Raw genomic sequence first — 16,496 nt, 5'->3', positions numbered from 1 at the left:
GGCTCACTTTGAAAAGCTAAAGGCTAAAGTGAGGGAATCATGCACCCTTCTCCAAATAGCTTTTAATAGGTTTATATTCATTCATATATATATATATATATATATTCCTGATTTGACAGATAATGTATAGTTATCATAAATTAGGGACTTTAAAGATAAATATATGATTTAAACCTTTCACTGAGTTTCCTTTAATAACACGTGAAAAAAACAAACTCTTATTTCAAGATCTGAAACTTGAAACTGCTTTTCCATTTCTTCAGCTCTTAATAAGCACTAAGAAGCAATCTGCATCAATTCGCCACCTACTCCTTGGCATCCCCAATTCCTCCAGCAGTTATTGCGAAGGTGGCTTCATTTTCAGGCATCTCAGGGCTAACAGAATACAAGGGAACAGAAGTTTATAAAAAGCTCTATTTCTATAAATACTGTATTCATGTCACAGGCATCATGCTCCCATCAGTCTGAGTCTCTGGAGACATCTGAGAGTTGGTACAGCTAAATGCGGACTTTAGAATTTACTGACAAGTACTATCTACCCTCACAAACATTTATTAAGCAAATTCTATATATAAGGTTCTGAATGTCAAGAAAAATTACCCCAAACTTGGAAATAGGCAGCAGGGAATATTGGGTGTTCTTTCGATGTAGTGCCAGGCAACTGCCTAGCGGACCCCTAGGAGCTTATCTTATTCTCTAGGGCTACAGTAAGGGAAAACTGTGACAGACTTTGAAATGGACTAAAAGATTACTGGATATCTTCAATGGAAAACAAAGGCTCTCTGATTCCAAGGGGCTCTGTGCCTCTCATTGTCTTTGAACTATTTTACAATTCTCTAAGTTGTAGAAAGCCATGAGTAATGAGAATTATTCTTGTCCATACAAATGTAAATTGTGTGAGGTAGAATGCAATTGATTATTGTCCTGTGATATTGACCCATCTTTGCCCATTTTTGATCTATTTATAATTCATTTCAGCTTTCCTTATTTGACTTCCTATGTGTGGAACTTTGATTTTCCTATGGTCCAGTTATAAAATCTTATTGGTTCCATCATTAATTAATGACAAATAAAATCTTTCACATTTTATATTTGTATATGAGTCATAATTATATTCTCTTTTAAATGTCATCCTTTAATTTATTTTACAACTCTGTAGGAGAAGAAGTTAATTTGTAGAAAACTGATAGCAATGCAGGTGATTCTTCACAAATTATTCCAGTCTATAGCAATGCAAATGAATTTCCTTGTGTGGAAAAGCAATTGATTTCCTTCCAGTAGAAACGATAACTTCAAATATTACAATTTATTGCCTGGTAGGATATTAACCAGTTTTGCTAGCAAATTTATTTCAGCCTTCTTTGACTGCCTATATGAATTTCTGTTTCTCAGTTTCTCCTTTAAATCAGCAGCTTTCTCAATAGTATGAGCTGAATAATATGTGTTCATTTTATATTGATTTGCATGGGTCACATTTTAAACTTTTTGAAAATCATACTTTAGTATGTACTAGACCCTACAGATCGCACAAAGAGACACATTCTTTACTCTCAAGAAGCCTAACAGGTGAAGTATGACATATGACAAATATGCAAATAACTACACTATAATTCAAAGTAAACTAAGTTTCATCAAGTCAGTATAAACTTTAACATCAACTATAAAGTTTATGTTATAAAACTTTTAAAGGAAGGAGGCATTATGCCCAGCTAGGTTGATTAGGAAGGGCTTCACAGACAATAATTAAAGAGGCTTTTGAGGAGGCAGAAATGTGGGTATTCCAGGTGGAGATAACAGCATGAACAAAAAAAAGGAATAGAAAACTGGTTTTGTGTACATGGAAGAGAGGAGGAATAAGCAGTTAGGTTTAGATACGTTGAATTTGAGTTATCTATGGGACTTATATGTAGAGAAGTTCTATAAGCAGTTGGAAGTGAATATCTAAAGCTTCAGTAAAAGGTTAGACTAAGAAATGGGAGGACGACTTACCATGAGGGAAAGAGCCTATTACAAATACTCTGTGCTAACTGTTATGTCCAGATTATGGTGACTGTTTAGTAAACTTAATAGCTACCATTTATTAAGCATTTAGTAATTATTATGTGCCAGGCTTCCTTATATTATTTCATTTAAGCTTTATGATAACCCTGTCAGGTATGTACTATTAACCATATTTTACAGGAAGAAGATTCAGGTTCACAGAGAAGTAATTTGCCCAAGGTCATATTGCTTATAAGTGAAGATGCCAGCTTAGAGACTAATATCCAATGCTGCCGGAATGCAAAATACCAGAAATGGATTGACTTATATAAAGGGATTTTTTAGGCTACAAATTTAAGTCTAAGGCTATAAAAGTGTCCAAACTAAGGCATCAACAAGAGGATACCTTCATTGAAGAAAGGCTGATGGCATACAGAACACCTCCGTCAGCTGGGAAGGCACATGGCTGGCTTCTGATGGTCCTTTGCTCTTGGGTTGCATTTCAAAATGGCTTTCTCCAAAATGTCTCTGGGCTCCTGTCTCTCTGAGCTTCTCTCAGTTCTCTGCTTGGTTCTCCTGGGGCATTTCTCTCTAAGCATCTGAGGGTCTTCTCTTAGTTTCTCCGGGATAAACTCTGGGCTTCATTTCTTAGCTTAGAATCTTCAAATGTCTTTCTGTCTGCATCTCCAAGCACCTGGGACTGTGTTAGCTCTTAGCTTCTCCCAGGGGCAAATGCTGGATTACATATCTTAGCTTCTCTCCAAAATGTCTCACTCAGCTTCTCTAAGCTCCTTTTCTCTGTGAGCTCTCTTAAAGGACTCCAATGATCTAATTAAGATCCACCCTGATTGGGTGGAGTCACATCTTCATGGAAATAGTCAATCAAAAGGTCTCACCCACAGTTGGGTGGATCACATCTCCATGGAAACAACCTAATCAAAAGGTCCCACCCACATTAAGTCCACATTCGCAAGACTGGATTAAAAGAACATGGCCTTTCCTGGGATACATAACAGTTTCAAACTAGCACAGACACCAAGGTATATGATCCAAAACTCATATTCCTAACCACTAAATAGTTTTCCTCTCAAAGTTGGTTTTCTATTTTTGTCTATTTTTGGGGGTGGGGGTGGAGATGATGGAGTATACTTTGAGCACTGTGAGGGTTTGGAGGCTTTATGGACCCCAGAAAAGCATGTTCTTAAATATAATCCATGCCTATGGGTGTAGACCCATTGTAGGTGGGACTTTTTGATTAGGTTATTTCAGTTGAGATGTGACCCACCTCATTCAAGGTGGGCCTTAATCCTTTTGCTAAAGTCCTTTATAAGAAGATAAAACACAAATAAATAAAATTAAGAGACCCTCATGGAAAAAGCCCCAGAGATGCTGAGAGACAAGGATACAGCCACAGAATCTGAGAGAGGAAGCCACTGAAGCCAGAAGCCGGAAGCAATGAAACCCAGGAGAGAAGGACCAGCAGACATTGCCATGTGCCTGGTCATATGACAGAGGAGTCTAGATTGCCAGTAGCCTTTTTTTAGGAAGAAAGTATCCTCCTGTTGATGCCTTAATTTGGACATTTTCACAGCCTTATAATTGTAATTTGTAAGTTAATAAATCCCTATTGGTAAAAGCCAGTTCATTTCTGGTATATTGCATTATGTCAGCTTTAGCAAACCCAAATAAGCACACTATGCACAAAATTACTTCCTTTAGGAAATGGTAGTCAGAGTCTCCCCTGAAGGATGGCAAATGGGCTGTAAATAAAATAAATCTTCCTGGACTAGAACTAGAATTGAGTAAAAAGACTTAAGTGGAATTAGAAAATAATCTTTTGGCCTCAATGAAAATACTCTAATGGCCATTTATATATGACAGGAAATAAAATGATAACTCTCATATAGAGATAGACAGGAGTTGAGAAAGAAGGAAGCCAAGCAAGGCATTAGCAAAATTGAACAAAGGTTTTTTTGTTTTGTTTTGCTTTTTTTAATCAGAAACTTGACTATTTGTATGTCCTTTCCTTTTTTTGCAATTATTTAAAATTTGTTCTCCTTTTGAATTCAATACAGTTCTTTGCTTTTAATGTCCACTGATCTCAGGTATGCCAAATGGAATTAAATAAATGAGGTTTTTATTCACTCAAAGTTTTAAAGAGGGTCAAAAGTACACTTGAGGGCCAGAAGAGATTATGGGAGCAGTAACTGCTGCAGTGACATTCAAGGAAAGGGCTGTTTCAATTCAAGTAGGTCTTAATCCTTTACTAGAGCCCTTTATGAGAGGATAAAGGACAGAAAAAGCCAGAGAGCACAGAGACACTCCCAGAGAGTCTGAAGAGAAACGTCCCAAAGAAGCAAGAAAGGACCCACAGAAACTGAAAGAACCAGAACCTGAACACAATGAAAACCAGGAGAGAAGGATCAGCAGACACTGGCCATGTGCCTTCCCATGTGAAAGAGGAACCCTGGTTGCCATTGGCCTTTCTAGACAATATCATCCTGTTGATGCCTTAATTGGGACATTTTCATGATCTTAAAGCTGTAAATTTGTAAGCTAATAAATCCGCATTGTAAAAACCAGTCCATTTCTGGTATATTGCATTCCGGCAGCTTTAGCAAACCAAAACACTATCCTACATAGAGTATCCTCAATAAGCTAGAAATAGTCATGACTAAGAGCGTAGGCTCTAGAGTCAGACAGCATAGACTCTGATCCTGGCTCCATCCTTTATTGGTTGTGTGATTTAGGGAAAGTTCACTCACTTTACTTACTAAGAAAATAATTATTGAGCACCTACTGTATTGTAGGCACTTGAGGTCATCTAAACTAGATGAAGATCCCTGTCCTCATAGAACTTACATCTGGGGAAGGGAGAAACAGAAAATAAATAATGGAATAATAAATATATTCTGTGATATGTTAGAAAATGATAAAGTGCCATGGGGAGAGAAAAAAAAAATAGAGGGTAAAGGAGATCGAAACTGTGAGAATTAGAAGGGGACCAACTGACATTTTAGATAGGGAGGCCAGTGCAGACATCATTGAAAAGGTAACATTTGTTCAAAGACTTGAAGAAGATAACCAGATAAGTGGGGGAAGACTGTTCTAGGTCATGGGAACACTTAAGTGCAAAGGCCTTAAGATAGGAGTATGCTTGGTGTGCAACAAAAAGGAGCCCATTGAGGTTGAAGCACAATGAGCAAAGGGGAGAGGAGGAGGAACAGTGCCCTGTAAGCCACTTCAGAGACTTGGGCTTTTACTCTGAGTTGAGTTGCGGAGCCACTGGAAGGTTTTAAGCAGAGGAGATATATGATCTGACTTATGTTTTACAAAAGATTCCTCTGGTTTCTGTGTTTAAATTAGACTGTAAAGGGACAGTGGTTACTTAACTGGTTGGGGCCTGGGTTTCCTCATGTGTAAGATGGGGATAATAACCACTACCTCTTAGAATGAAGTTATATATAATGGTATACATATATAATGGTATATTTTATATAACATACTTGGAGATGGGCCTAGCACAATAGTAGCCACTCAGTAAGTGTTAGCTATCATTATTAGCATCATCATTTTCTCTACCAAATGTTTTTTCTAAAGTTAAGGAGAATTCTTTGTGAGAAATATTTAGGGTCCATAAAAAAATGAGTATATGTTGTACAATAAATTAAGTTTTGATATTTTAAGCTCTGAGTTAATTATGCTGTTTTTATTCAAATTTATGGAAATCTGGCTTAACTACCATCTATGATAATTTACTTTAATTTTCCTTTATTCAACCTGCAGAGCCCTAGTAGTCTCTCAGGACTGTTAGAACTGCAGGAATTGTTTGTTCCTGTAAGTTTGGAGAACTCAGTGAAATATATAAATGAGTGAATATGTAGATGGAGTCTTACACTCATTTGTTAACTCAGAAGATAATTATCAAGTACCTATTATGTGTCAGGTACCATGTGAGGTGATTTGCAAACCAGTCTCAGTCCCTCTCATGCAGGAGTCAATTATAATTCAGAGTGAAAAGTGTTCAGAAAAGTCCTAAACACAGTAGTCTGCCCAAGATACAGACCAAGAAATTTTAGTGAAAGATGGAACAATCCCACTGTCTACATAATTCAATAATGAACATTCGTAGCAAATTTCTAGGAATTGCTGAAGCTTCATTCATGTCTTATAGTCTCCTGTAAGAACAGGTGAAGAAAAGCAAAGTGGTTTGAATAAAAACCACTGATTATTTACTATTTATTCAATAACAATGAATGATATGTACTATGATTCATATAAAAAATACAAAAGATTAAGAACTCATCTTATTTCTTTTGAGCTGCTTTTCCCTCCCTAAAGTAAGAGTTATGACAAGTGTTTGACTTGTTGCCTGGAATTGGTTAATCAGTCCGTCACAAATACTGCACATCTACAATGTCCCAGGTGCTAGGAACACAGTGGTGAGCAAGCAGACACTGTCCCTACCCTCAGGGAATTTACTGTCTAGAAGGGATGACATACATTATACAAATTATTACCGATGGACTGTAAGCTACATGAGGGCAGGGAGTTGTTTTTTTGGTTTTGTTCACTGCTTTATTCCTAGAGCCTGGAACAACTGACATGTAGTAGATTCTCTGTAAAAAAATATGTTAAATGAATAATTCTTAGTTAAATAAGTAAAGTACTGTGAAATGATATAGGATATAAAATAGAGTTTAGCCTAGACTGTAAGGGTCAGGGAAGGTTCCCTGAGGAAGCGAAGTTTAAACTGAAACTTCGAAAGCAAACAAGAGTTAACCAGGCAAAACAAAAGAAGTAGAATATATTTTCATATGCTGTATTTCCCCTGCCCTTACCACATTTTAAATGGAATTAATTATTTCATTATCTAGCTTCACTCTAAAAGCTTTGGAAGGTTAGGGACCAAATCTATTTGCCAAGGAATCCTGAATTCCTGGTACCTAGCACATAGCAGGGACTTCCCAATGAATTGAATAACTTTTGAGAAGGAAATTCAAACATGTAGCATCTGTCAGTGGGTAAAATTACATCCTCCCAGGAGGGGCAATTGTGTTTAATATTGTCATATGCACAAGACTCTGATGAAGAATAAGAAATAAGAAAATATTTACCTGTCATAAATCTTGGCAATTCTCAGTTCTCCTCGTCCCTTTCTCAAACTTATTCTTGTTGTTGAAGCATGAGCCAGAATGTGTCCCCCAATGGGTTTTTTAGGGTCTGCCTGGAAGCTGAATTAATAAAACACCTTTTCAGATTTCATTGCATGGGCTACATTCAGCAATATCTGCAATTATAAGGCAACCTTTCTGTGGTGAGATGGCAGGGGAGTGGGGAGAGGTGTGTTCTAAACAAGCAGAGACTGTTCACAATGGGTTTGGAGCTGCTATATACTTGATTGTCAACTAGTTCAGGCTTCTATCTGAGATTCCTATGATAAGAAGTGAAATGTTCTTAATAATCCTAACACTGAGCCCCAAAAAAAGACCTATGTGCAAAAATCCTAAAAAAATATTAGCAAACCGAATATAGCAGCATACTAAAAGCATTATACACCATAACCAGGTAGAATCTATCCTAGGAAAGCAAGGGTGGTTCAAATATGAAAATCAAGCAACATAAGCACCATGTTAATAGAATGAATGAAAAAAACACATCATCATCTCAATTGATGCAGAAGAAAGCCTTGGCTTAGAAATCACCAGTAAAGGGAACTTAGAATAAACAAAGAGGTTGTATTTGATCAAAATAAACTGCAACATAACATAACAGTCTCAGCTCTGGAGACTATGGTTACAAGCCAATTCAAATTCTGCTTGTTTCATGAAGATGTTCAGGATTCTGGTTACTTTAAGTGTGGGAACAAGAAGAATCAGTTTTGGAGTGAGTCTCTATCAAGAAAATGGCTGGCTTCATTTATTCAGGCAGCTGAAGGGGTAGTTAAGCAATAAAGCTATCTCAGATAAAATTGCTAGAGAGATGAATTGTCTCTATAATGCTTACAGATCAAAGCTACTCTGTTGATGAAATGGTTCTAGACTTCCCAGATCACCCTACCCTATGGGTAGTTCGTCATGGTCTTGTAGCGATCCTGTGTTCTATAGAGATGGGCTGCTTGAGGCCATGGTGATATTCTCAACCAAGTACTAAACTCTGAAGTTGCAAACACTGCATTTGTGCTTCTTTAATGCACTTTTCATGTTCTGTCTTTATGATTATGATTTATGCACTTACTATATTCTCCCTCACTCCTTCTCCTATTCCGTCACTAAGCTCTTTAAGGGCAAACTATATCGTGTTCACCGCTGTTCACATCTGTAGCAACCAAGCTACATAGTTGGGTGGGCAAAAATATTTTTTGAACTTAAGGAAGCTACAAAAATGCCAAGTAAATTAGTCAGACTGTGTGAGAATTTACAGAAAGATTGGTGCTTCTACAGAAGGTATGTAAAAATAAAATTGAGACCAGTTGGAAATTTCTGTCAACAGGAGATAAGAACAGATAGTCAGGGTTAGCTAAAGGGGCAGAAAAAAGTCCTAACAGCTGCGTTACTGCTTGTCACAGATGGTCCCTCAACACTGCTCAGTAAGTCTCCTTTAAGAGTTTCATTAGCTCCACTTCCCCTTTCCCAAACCTTCAGTAGTCTCCTTAAGCCCTCTTCTCCATTATTGTCCCCTCCCCTTGGGTGACATTACCTGCTGCTTCACAGAGAAAATGAGGGCTCTCAGGAAGAAGCACCCTCCACTTCTACTCTGTATCTGCCATCTGTAGACATATCTGCATTTATACCCATTCATCTTAGTTTCCTAGGGCTGCTGTAACCAAGTACCACAAACTGGATGGCTTAAAACAACATAAATTTATTCTCTCACAGCTCGTGAGACCAGAAATCCAAAATCTATAGGGGAGACTCCTTCCTTACCTCTTCCTAGCTTCTGGTGATTTGCTGGCAATCCTTGGGCTTCAATCTCTGCCTCAGTTGTCACCTGGCATTCTCCCTTGTGTCTGTCTATCTCTGTGTTCAAATTTCCTCTTCTTATAAGGATACCAGTCGTATTGGATTAGGGTCCACCCCAATCCAGTTTGGCCTCATCTTATCTAATAACATTTTCAAAAACTCTATTTCCAAATAAAGCTGCATTCACAGGACTATTAGGACTTGAACAAGCCTCTTTGCGAGGCACAATTCAACCCATAATATTATTCTTTCTCCTCCCTCTCAAACTTCTTTTTTCTTATTTCAGCAAGTCCTCTCAAACCCCAATATCTTTGCACACTCTCTTCTGTCTGCCTGAAATGAAAGCCCCTTCCCACTGTTTGTTCAATTAGCTCCTACTCACCATCCATCAAGTGTCATCCCTTCTAGGAAGGCTTGCCTGGTCCCTCGAAACAGAGTAAAGCCTGCTGCCTCTGTGCTCTCAGACCACTGCAGTACATTTCTCTATTAAGGCATACTACATTGTAATTTTTAATTACTCACTTTTACTCTCTCACTAGACTCTAAATCTGTATTCATCTTTGTAACCCCAGTGCCTAGAAAAGTGTCTATAATGTAGATGGCACTCAGTAAATACTGTTGAATGAATACAGAGGAGAAGATAGTTTGTCTCTCCATGGTGTAAGTCCTTTTGGACACAGATTTGTGACATACTTTCAAAGAAGCTGTAATTCACGAAATTTTTGAAAGCTGTATGACAGAAAGTGTAAAAGGAGATAGGATTCCCAACTGAAGTAATCTCTCTCCCATTATAGACAATTTAAAGAAGAGCAGGAAGCTGGAGCTTCTAGATAACAGCCATGTTTTTTTCTTAGCATGCTTCATTTGCTGTCACCAATGTGGTATCTTAGGCACAGAGAATAGGTACTGCGCTTGTCAACGATTACTCTGTATGCAGAGCCTCAATGTTAAAAATGTCATCTCCAAGGGCAGATGATTTTGAATGAAGTAAATGGAGAAATAAATTATAGGATTTGCAAAATGGCTAAGGAAATAAAGAGGAAAGATATGGGGAGAAAATGTCCTCAAAAATGACTCATAAACTAAAAGGTTAGATTTAATCAAAATAGACTTCAGCATAGTATAACAGCTTCAGCTCTGGGAGAATATAGTTACAAGCCAATTCAAATTCTGCTTGCTCCATAAAGGTGTTCAGGATTCTGTGTAGAATTTATGGCTTTTAATTTTTTTAAATTTACTAACATCTTTGATAATTTAATAAAAGATATAGACTCTCTCCCAGAAAATTGCAAATATGTATGTGCCGGTTTGAATGTATTGTGTCCCCCAAATGCCATTATCTTTGTGGTCTTGTGGGGCAGACGTTTTGGTGCTGGTTGGATTTGCTTAGAATGTGCCCCACCCAGCTGTGGGAGATGATTCTGATGAGATGTTCCCATGGAGGTGTGGCCCCGCCCATTCAGGGTGGGCCTTGATCAGTGGAGCTATATAAATGAGCTGACTCAGACAGAGGGAACTGAGTGCAGCTGTGAGTTATGTTTTGAAGAGGAGCAAGCTTGCTAGAGAGGAACGTCCTGGGAGAAAGCCGTTTTGAGGCCAGAGCTTTGGAGCAGACGCCAGCTGCCTTCCTAGCTAGCAGAGGTTTTCCGGACGCCATTGGCCATCCTCCGGTGAAGGTACCCAATTGCTGATGTGTTACCTTGGACGCTTTGTACCTTGGACGCTTTGTGGCCTTAAGACTGTAACTGTGTAGCGAAATAAACCCCCATTTTATAAAAGCCTATCCATCTCTGGTGTTTTGCATTCTGCAGCATTAGCAAACTAGAACAGATTTTGGTACCAGAAGTGGGGTGCTTTTGCTGCTGAGTCTGCAAATACCAAACATGTTGGAACGGCTTTTTAAATGGATAAGGGGAAGTTTCTGGAAGAATTGTGAGGAGCTTGATAGAAAAGGCCAAAACTGCTTTAAAGAGACTGAATGGAGTGCAGTTGTGAGTTTGAAGAAGAGCAAGCTTGCTAGAGAGGAATGTCCTGGGAGAAAGCCATTTTGAAACCAGAACTTTGGAGCAGACGCCAGCCACATGCCTTCCCAGCTAACAGAGGTTTTCCGGACGCCATTTGCCATCCTCCAGTGAAGGTACCTGATTACTGATGTGTTACCTTGGACAGTTTATGGCCTTAAGACTGTAACTGTATAGCCAAATAAACCCCCTTTTTATAAAAGCCAGTCCATCTCTGGTGTTTTGCATTCTGCAGCATTAGCAAACTAGAACAATGTACATATACAAAATTTTTCATATAAGCTTAGGTGAATCATGGACCCTCCCAGTCTAGGTAGATGAGTGTTAATAACAACAACTAAGATCTATTAAGCGCTTACAATGTAGCAGATGCTCTTTAACTCATCTAATTACTTCCATTTTCTCGAATTTCATATTTAGCAAATAACTGTGGATTAAAATTTGGATTCCCATGGAGGTCTGCCTACAGGAAGACTGTTTACATGAACCTTTAATATAGTTACATTTTTCATCATCAATAAATCTGACTCTCTCATCTTTTGTTGAGTCTCACGAGCTTGATTAAGGTGAGTGTGCCCTGAGATTGGTCCAACCTAATCAAATCTCTGCCTGCAAGGCTGAGGGCCAAACTCTGAACCGTGTTCAACTCACTGGGTGACGGATATATCCCTGCAAAGCCTTTAAGGTGACAGCATTCTGGCCTTTCCCCAGTCAGACATAGCCCGAATGTACAGTGTAGTTTACAAGCTTTGGACAGACCTTGGTTCAAACCCTGATTTACCAGCTACATAATCTCAGGAAAATTGTTTAATCATTCTTAGCCTCTGTTTCTTCATTTTAAGTGGTAGATAAAAACTATACCTAACTGGTAGGGAGAATTTTATTTGTCAGAATAAAAAAAAATAATTCAGGTAAGGCATTAGCACAATGACTGCCATTATTATTATTATTACTTATCTGCTTTCCTCATCCTGATTCAACCACTATGTTACTTCTGTTACCTGGGCCAGTTACTTAATCTTTATGAACTTCAGTTTATTTAACTGTAAAATGAGAATAAAAAGACCTTACCTCCTGTTACCTGGGCTGGTTACTTAATCTTTATGAACCTCAGTTTATTTAACTGTAAAATGGGAATAAAAAGACCTTACCTCTTAGGGCTGTTGTGAGGATTCAAGATATATTTGATATAACTCTTTGGGAGCCTACTATGTGCCAGAAACTGTGCCAGGTCATTTACATATATTAGCTATACCTTTACAGCAATCTTGGCACATAAGAAATCCTCAAAAAACTATTATTATTTGACTGAGCAGTCATTAAAATAGTCATTTTTTCAGTGAAACATAGATCAAGAAACTTTTCTTAGTTTCTTTGAACCTCCTGAGTAGTCTAGCAGTTATAACCAAGTCTTGAGGTGAAGTACAAGAAGGTGTAATAGCATTCCACATTCTTTTGGAGGGCTTTAATTTACTTCTATTTCTGACCAAGTAAAAGCAGCTTCAGAAAACCACCCACATCCCTCCTTTAGCCTATCCTCTCATTTCCTCTTCTTTTATATTTTGTTCTCCTCTTCTTTTCTCCTTTTCTCAGGGGATGGGGGAGCATGAAGAGAAGGAGGAAGAGATGGGGGTGGATATTAGGAATAAACAGGTGCTGAGAAAGATTGTTTCATTTCTTCCTCTCTGATTGAACAGGATATAGCATTTATTTTTGAGGGTAAAATCTTGAATAGCCTGACATTAGAACTTCAAATTAGGGTGCTGGGGTCATGGAAGTATAGAGTTATGGTGATAAGTCTCTACAATCTATGAAAACTGTCATGTAGGGAAGGGGATGTTTTTCTAGGGGTAGGGTGGGGAGCACAGAAAGGCTAAAAGAACTTCAGCTTTAAAGTCGAAAGATACCTGAGTTGAAATCCTGGCTTCCTCATTTTAAATTGTGTGATAGGGCAAGCACTTTCGTATTCTGGTCCCAGTTTCCTCCTTTATAAATTAGGAATAATAATAATACCTACTGCAAATCTTGGTTGGAGTGTGGGCCTTGAGGTGCATGGGTAAGGGCAAGCTTGAAAGATAGGATGCACTCCTGGTGCCTTTTACTTGCTGACGGGATAGCTTACAAATGGAATTTTTGAGAAGGGTTTTCTGAGGACAGAAAGGCTAAGTGGATGTGCTCAAGAATGAAGAGCACCTTTGGGATTAGGGGACAATGGGGAGAGAGGAGTACAGTCAAAAGGAAGAATTCTGGGGAAAGAATAGAGATATCTAAAAAAGGAAGGGTATGTTCAAGAATTTTTTTTCCTCCCAAAATATGTACAAAAATCTTCATTTTTTTGGTCAACATTTTCAAGATGAAATCCCCTTTTTTGGTGGTGGTGGGGGATGCAACAACATAGATTGGCTTCATTAGAAAGAACAGGTAGGCCCAAGGCAGCTGAGTTACATTGGGTCACATGAGAATTACATAAAATGATGCAAGAAAGCACCTGACAATCATTAAACATGAGTTCTCTTAATTTTGAAGGGGAGAAGTTCAAAGACTTTAAATGACTTGCACAAGGTCACCACTGCTAGTCACTATGGTTCAGTGTTTTTCCTCTAACCTCATCGCCTCTTAATTTACATTAATAATGTTGAATCAGTAGGTGATAGTTCTTAAATAATAAACTCACATTAACATGACTGCAAATGATCTAAAATGACTTTTTGTTCTAACAAAACAAACACACAAATGAAGTAGGTGGCAACATCATGGTCTAATTCATTGCCCATCTGAATTATTATTTGCTCTGGTGTGGGATTTTCCAGGCCAATACTTTGATTTTTTATTCCTAGGCTTTCATCAACTGGATCATTCCTGTTTTAAAATCTCTATCTGTTAGCCTCGCCTAGGAACTACTGCTCTGCTGTATCACACAGCAGCTCCTTGCCTCTATAATTTTGTTCCTCTTTAATACGATGTGCCATCAAGTATAATGCATGGGATATAAGCCTCAATTATTGTCAGTGTACTTGGGGACTCATACCAATTATAGTGATATTTCTCTGACAGGCCCCAGGCGAGCTGCAGCTTGGAGTTCCTAAACACTGAGGAACAAAGATATTTTCTTTATGGGAACTTTTTAAATAGCATTTGAATCGGTCCCTTTAAAAACTGTCCTGGTTTTTCTCATTTGATTGTGACGATATATGTGTTTTATATGGAGACATGCATTTCATTTGTATTGTTATAATTTAATATATAATAGAACATACTAATTATAGTGAACTTTATTTCTTTACAACCACGGTAGGTGGTGGAGATGATGTTTCATACAAACTAACCCAGAAACAGTACTAGCCTTTGCTACCTTCTCAAGCTCTCTGCTTAGTTCACTTCATTATAAATCTCCTCTGCTCTCTTTGCCTCTCCCCTCCCCTCAATTATTTTCTTTCCACTATCTGTCTGTATCTCTTTCTAATGTTTTATTGGAGTCAATTCAAAATTGTTTTATTCTTTTTGAAGCATCCCACAAATATAAGAAAAGAAGTCTTATCTCATAATTTCCACCCATTCCTTCTCCTCTAACTGTAGATGGATAGTTTTGGCCTCTTCATGTTCCCTCCCCACACTTGAAGGAAGAACACTGCTTTTTAACTTGTACTGCTTTATTTGAATGCAACCCACTTCCTCCCTCTGAGCAAATGAGTCATTTTCTCTTTTTTAAAGTGAGCCTTAAAAATCTACCATTTCTGTTTAGTTTAACATGATTCTTTGTGTGAAGACTGTCCCTACAAAATAGAGAAGATTGTCTAAACCACTCAAGGACTATGATCTACCAAGACTTTAAGTTACTGAGTTAAATGGACATAATTTATTTTTCCTCTTTATGAAGGCAAAGATTTTTGTTTCTTTTGTTCACTAGTGACTACCTGGAATCTTGGTACATAGTGGATTCTCAATAGATATTGGTTGAATGAATGACTGTTTGATCCCCTCTCCTACTCTTTTAAACTTGCTTAATATCATTTGTGTAGTTAATATTTTTCACATTGGAATCCCCTGTATTTAAATAGATAATACTCATAAGAGGGCATTGAAAAGTGAGAGATTTATCAAACTGCAGAAGATGCAGCAAAATTCTTAGGGTTATTTTAGAAAATACCTAAAGAGAGACACATTGATTTCAGTATACTTACACTTTACAGAATTTACACTAGCATATCAAATATCTTCTAATATATATATCAGTGACTCATTTCATTTGCTACTAATTGATGTATTGCCACAGTTTTAAAGTTTCAAGTATTGCAACCATTGGAGTAACAATTGATGCTTCAATGGATGCTAAAACCAATGGATGAGAGCTTATTAGAGAAAAGATCTCGAAGTATCACAGGCTCAAAGTATCACCTCACAAATTAATGATTAATTACAATGGGAAAAAAAGGTACTTGTGAAAACCATATTAATTACACAACAAACTTAACATCACTAATAATTGGACAAACTACCATCATATGCTCCTGATATGATACACTAAAAGCCATAATATCACTTATGTAGTACTCCTGCCAAAAATGTTTAACATTTTAAATAATGAGAAAAAAAATCAGACAACTTCTAATTGAGGGATATTCTACAAAACAGTTGGCTTGTGCTCTTAAAAAATGTCAGTGTCATAAAAGTCTAACTAAGGCTGAGGAGCTGTTCTGATTAAATGAAACTAAAGAGACAAGTAAATGCAATGCATGATCCTTGATTGATCCTGAATACAAAACAAAACAAGAAAACTCAACAACTATATAGGACACTATTGGGACAATATGGGACATTATTGGGATTTGAATACAACTGTATAATAGATAACAGTATTATGCCATGTTAAATTTCCTGAATGTGATAGTTATATTGTGGTTACATAGGAAAATGTTCTTGTTATTAGGACATATGTTGAAGTATTAAGAGGTGAAATGTCAGGATGTCTGCAAATAATTCTCGATAGTTCAGGAGTGAAAAAAATGTATTTCAAATTTAAATGATTCAGCACCCCCTAAATACAAATATATACGTATAAAGAGTTTGAGCAGTTATATATGTGTATATATTTGATTACATACACACACACACACACACAAGAGAGAGAGAGAAAAAGAGAGAGAAAACAACATGGCAAATTGTCAGCAAGTGATGAACCTAGGTGAATGGTATATGTGTACTCATTGTACTAGTCTTGCAATTTTTTTCTGGTTAAAAAATTTCCAAAATAAAAAGTTGTTGAGAGAATCTTTAAAAAGTAATCTCAAGTTGTTGGAACTAGACAGAGGTGGTTGCACAACATTGTAGATGTACTTACTAAATGCCACAGAATTGTACACTTTAAAATGGTTAATTTTATGTTACATGAATGTTACCTCAATAAAAAATATTTAAAAAGTAAAAGTGAACAAAAAGGCAGGCTATTTCCATGTTGTGCTCTGAACTTGCCACCATTCAGAGCAGCTCCTGAGTCCATTCAGAGAAGCTCCTGATTTCAGGGCAACGTGACTCG

At 37.5% G+C, this 16,496-nt stretch overlaps 1 protein-coding gene across 1 annotated transcript in view; it reads right to left on the bottom strand.

Annotated features, from left to right (window-relative positions):
* Positions 1–305: 305 nt before the first annotated feature.
* Positions 306–16,496, bottom strand: part of DMC1 (DNA meiotic recombinase 1) — a 57,330-nt gene continuing 41,139 nt past the window's right edge. The window contains exons 13-14 of the mRNA XM_037847165.1: positions 7,098–7,214; positions 306–375 (exon numbers count right to left, since the gene is read on the bottom strand). Of these exons, the coding sequence (XP_037703093.1) occupies positions 306–375; positions 7,098–7,214 (187 nt within the window). The remainder of the gene's footprint in view (positions 376–7,097; positions 7,215–16,496) is intronic.

The sequence above is a fragment of the Choloepus didactylus genome, chromosome 8 (assembly GCF_015220235.1).
Source record: "Choloepus didactylus isolate mChoDid1 chromosome 8, mChoDid1.pri, whole genome shotgun sequence".
Taxonomy (NCBI): domain Eukaryota; kingdom Metazoa; phylum Chordata; class Mammalia; order Pilosa; family Megalonychidae; genus Choloepus; species Choloepus didactylus.
The sequence above is the reverse complement of the archived record's forward strand: the minus strand, read 5'-3'. Positions and strand labels throughout refer to the sequence as shown.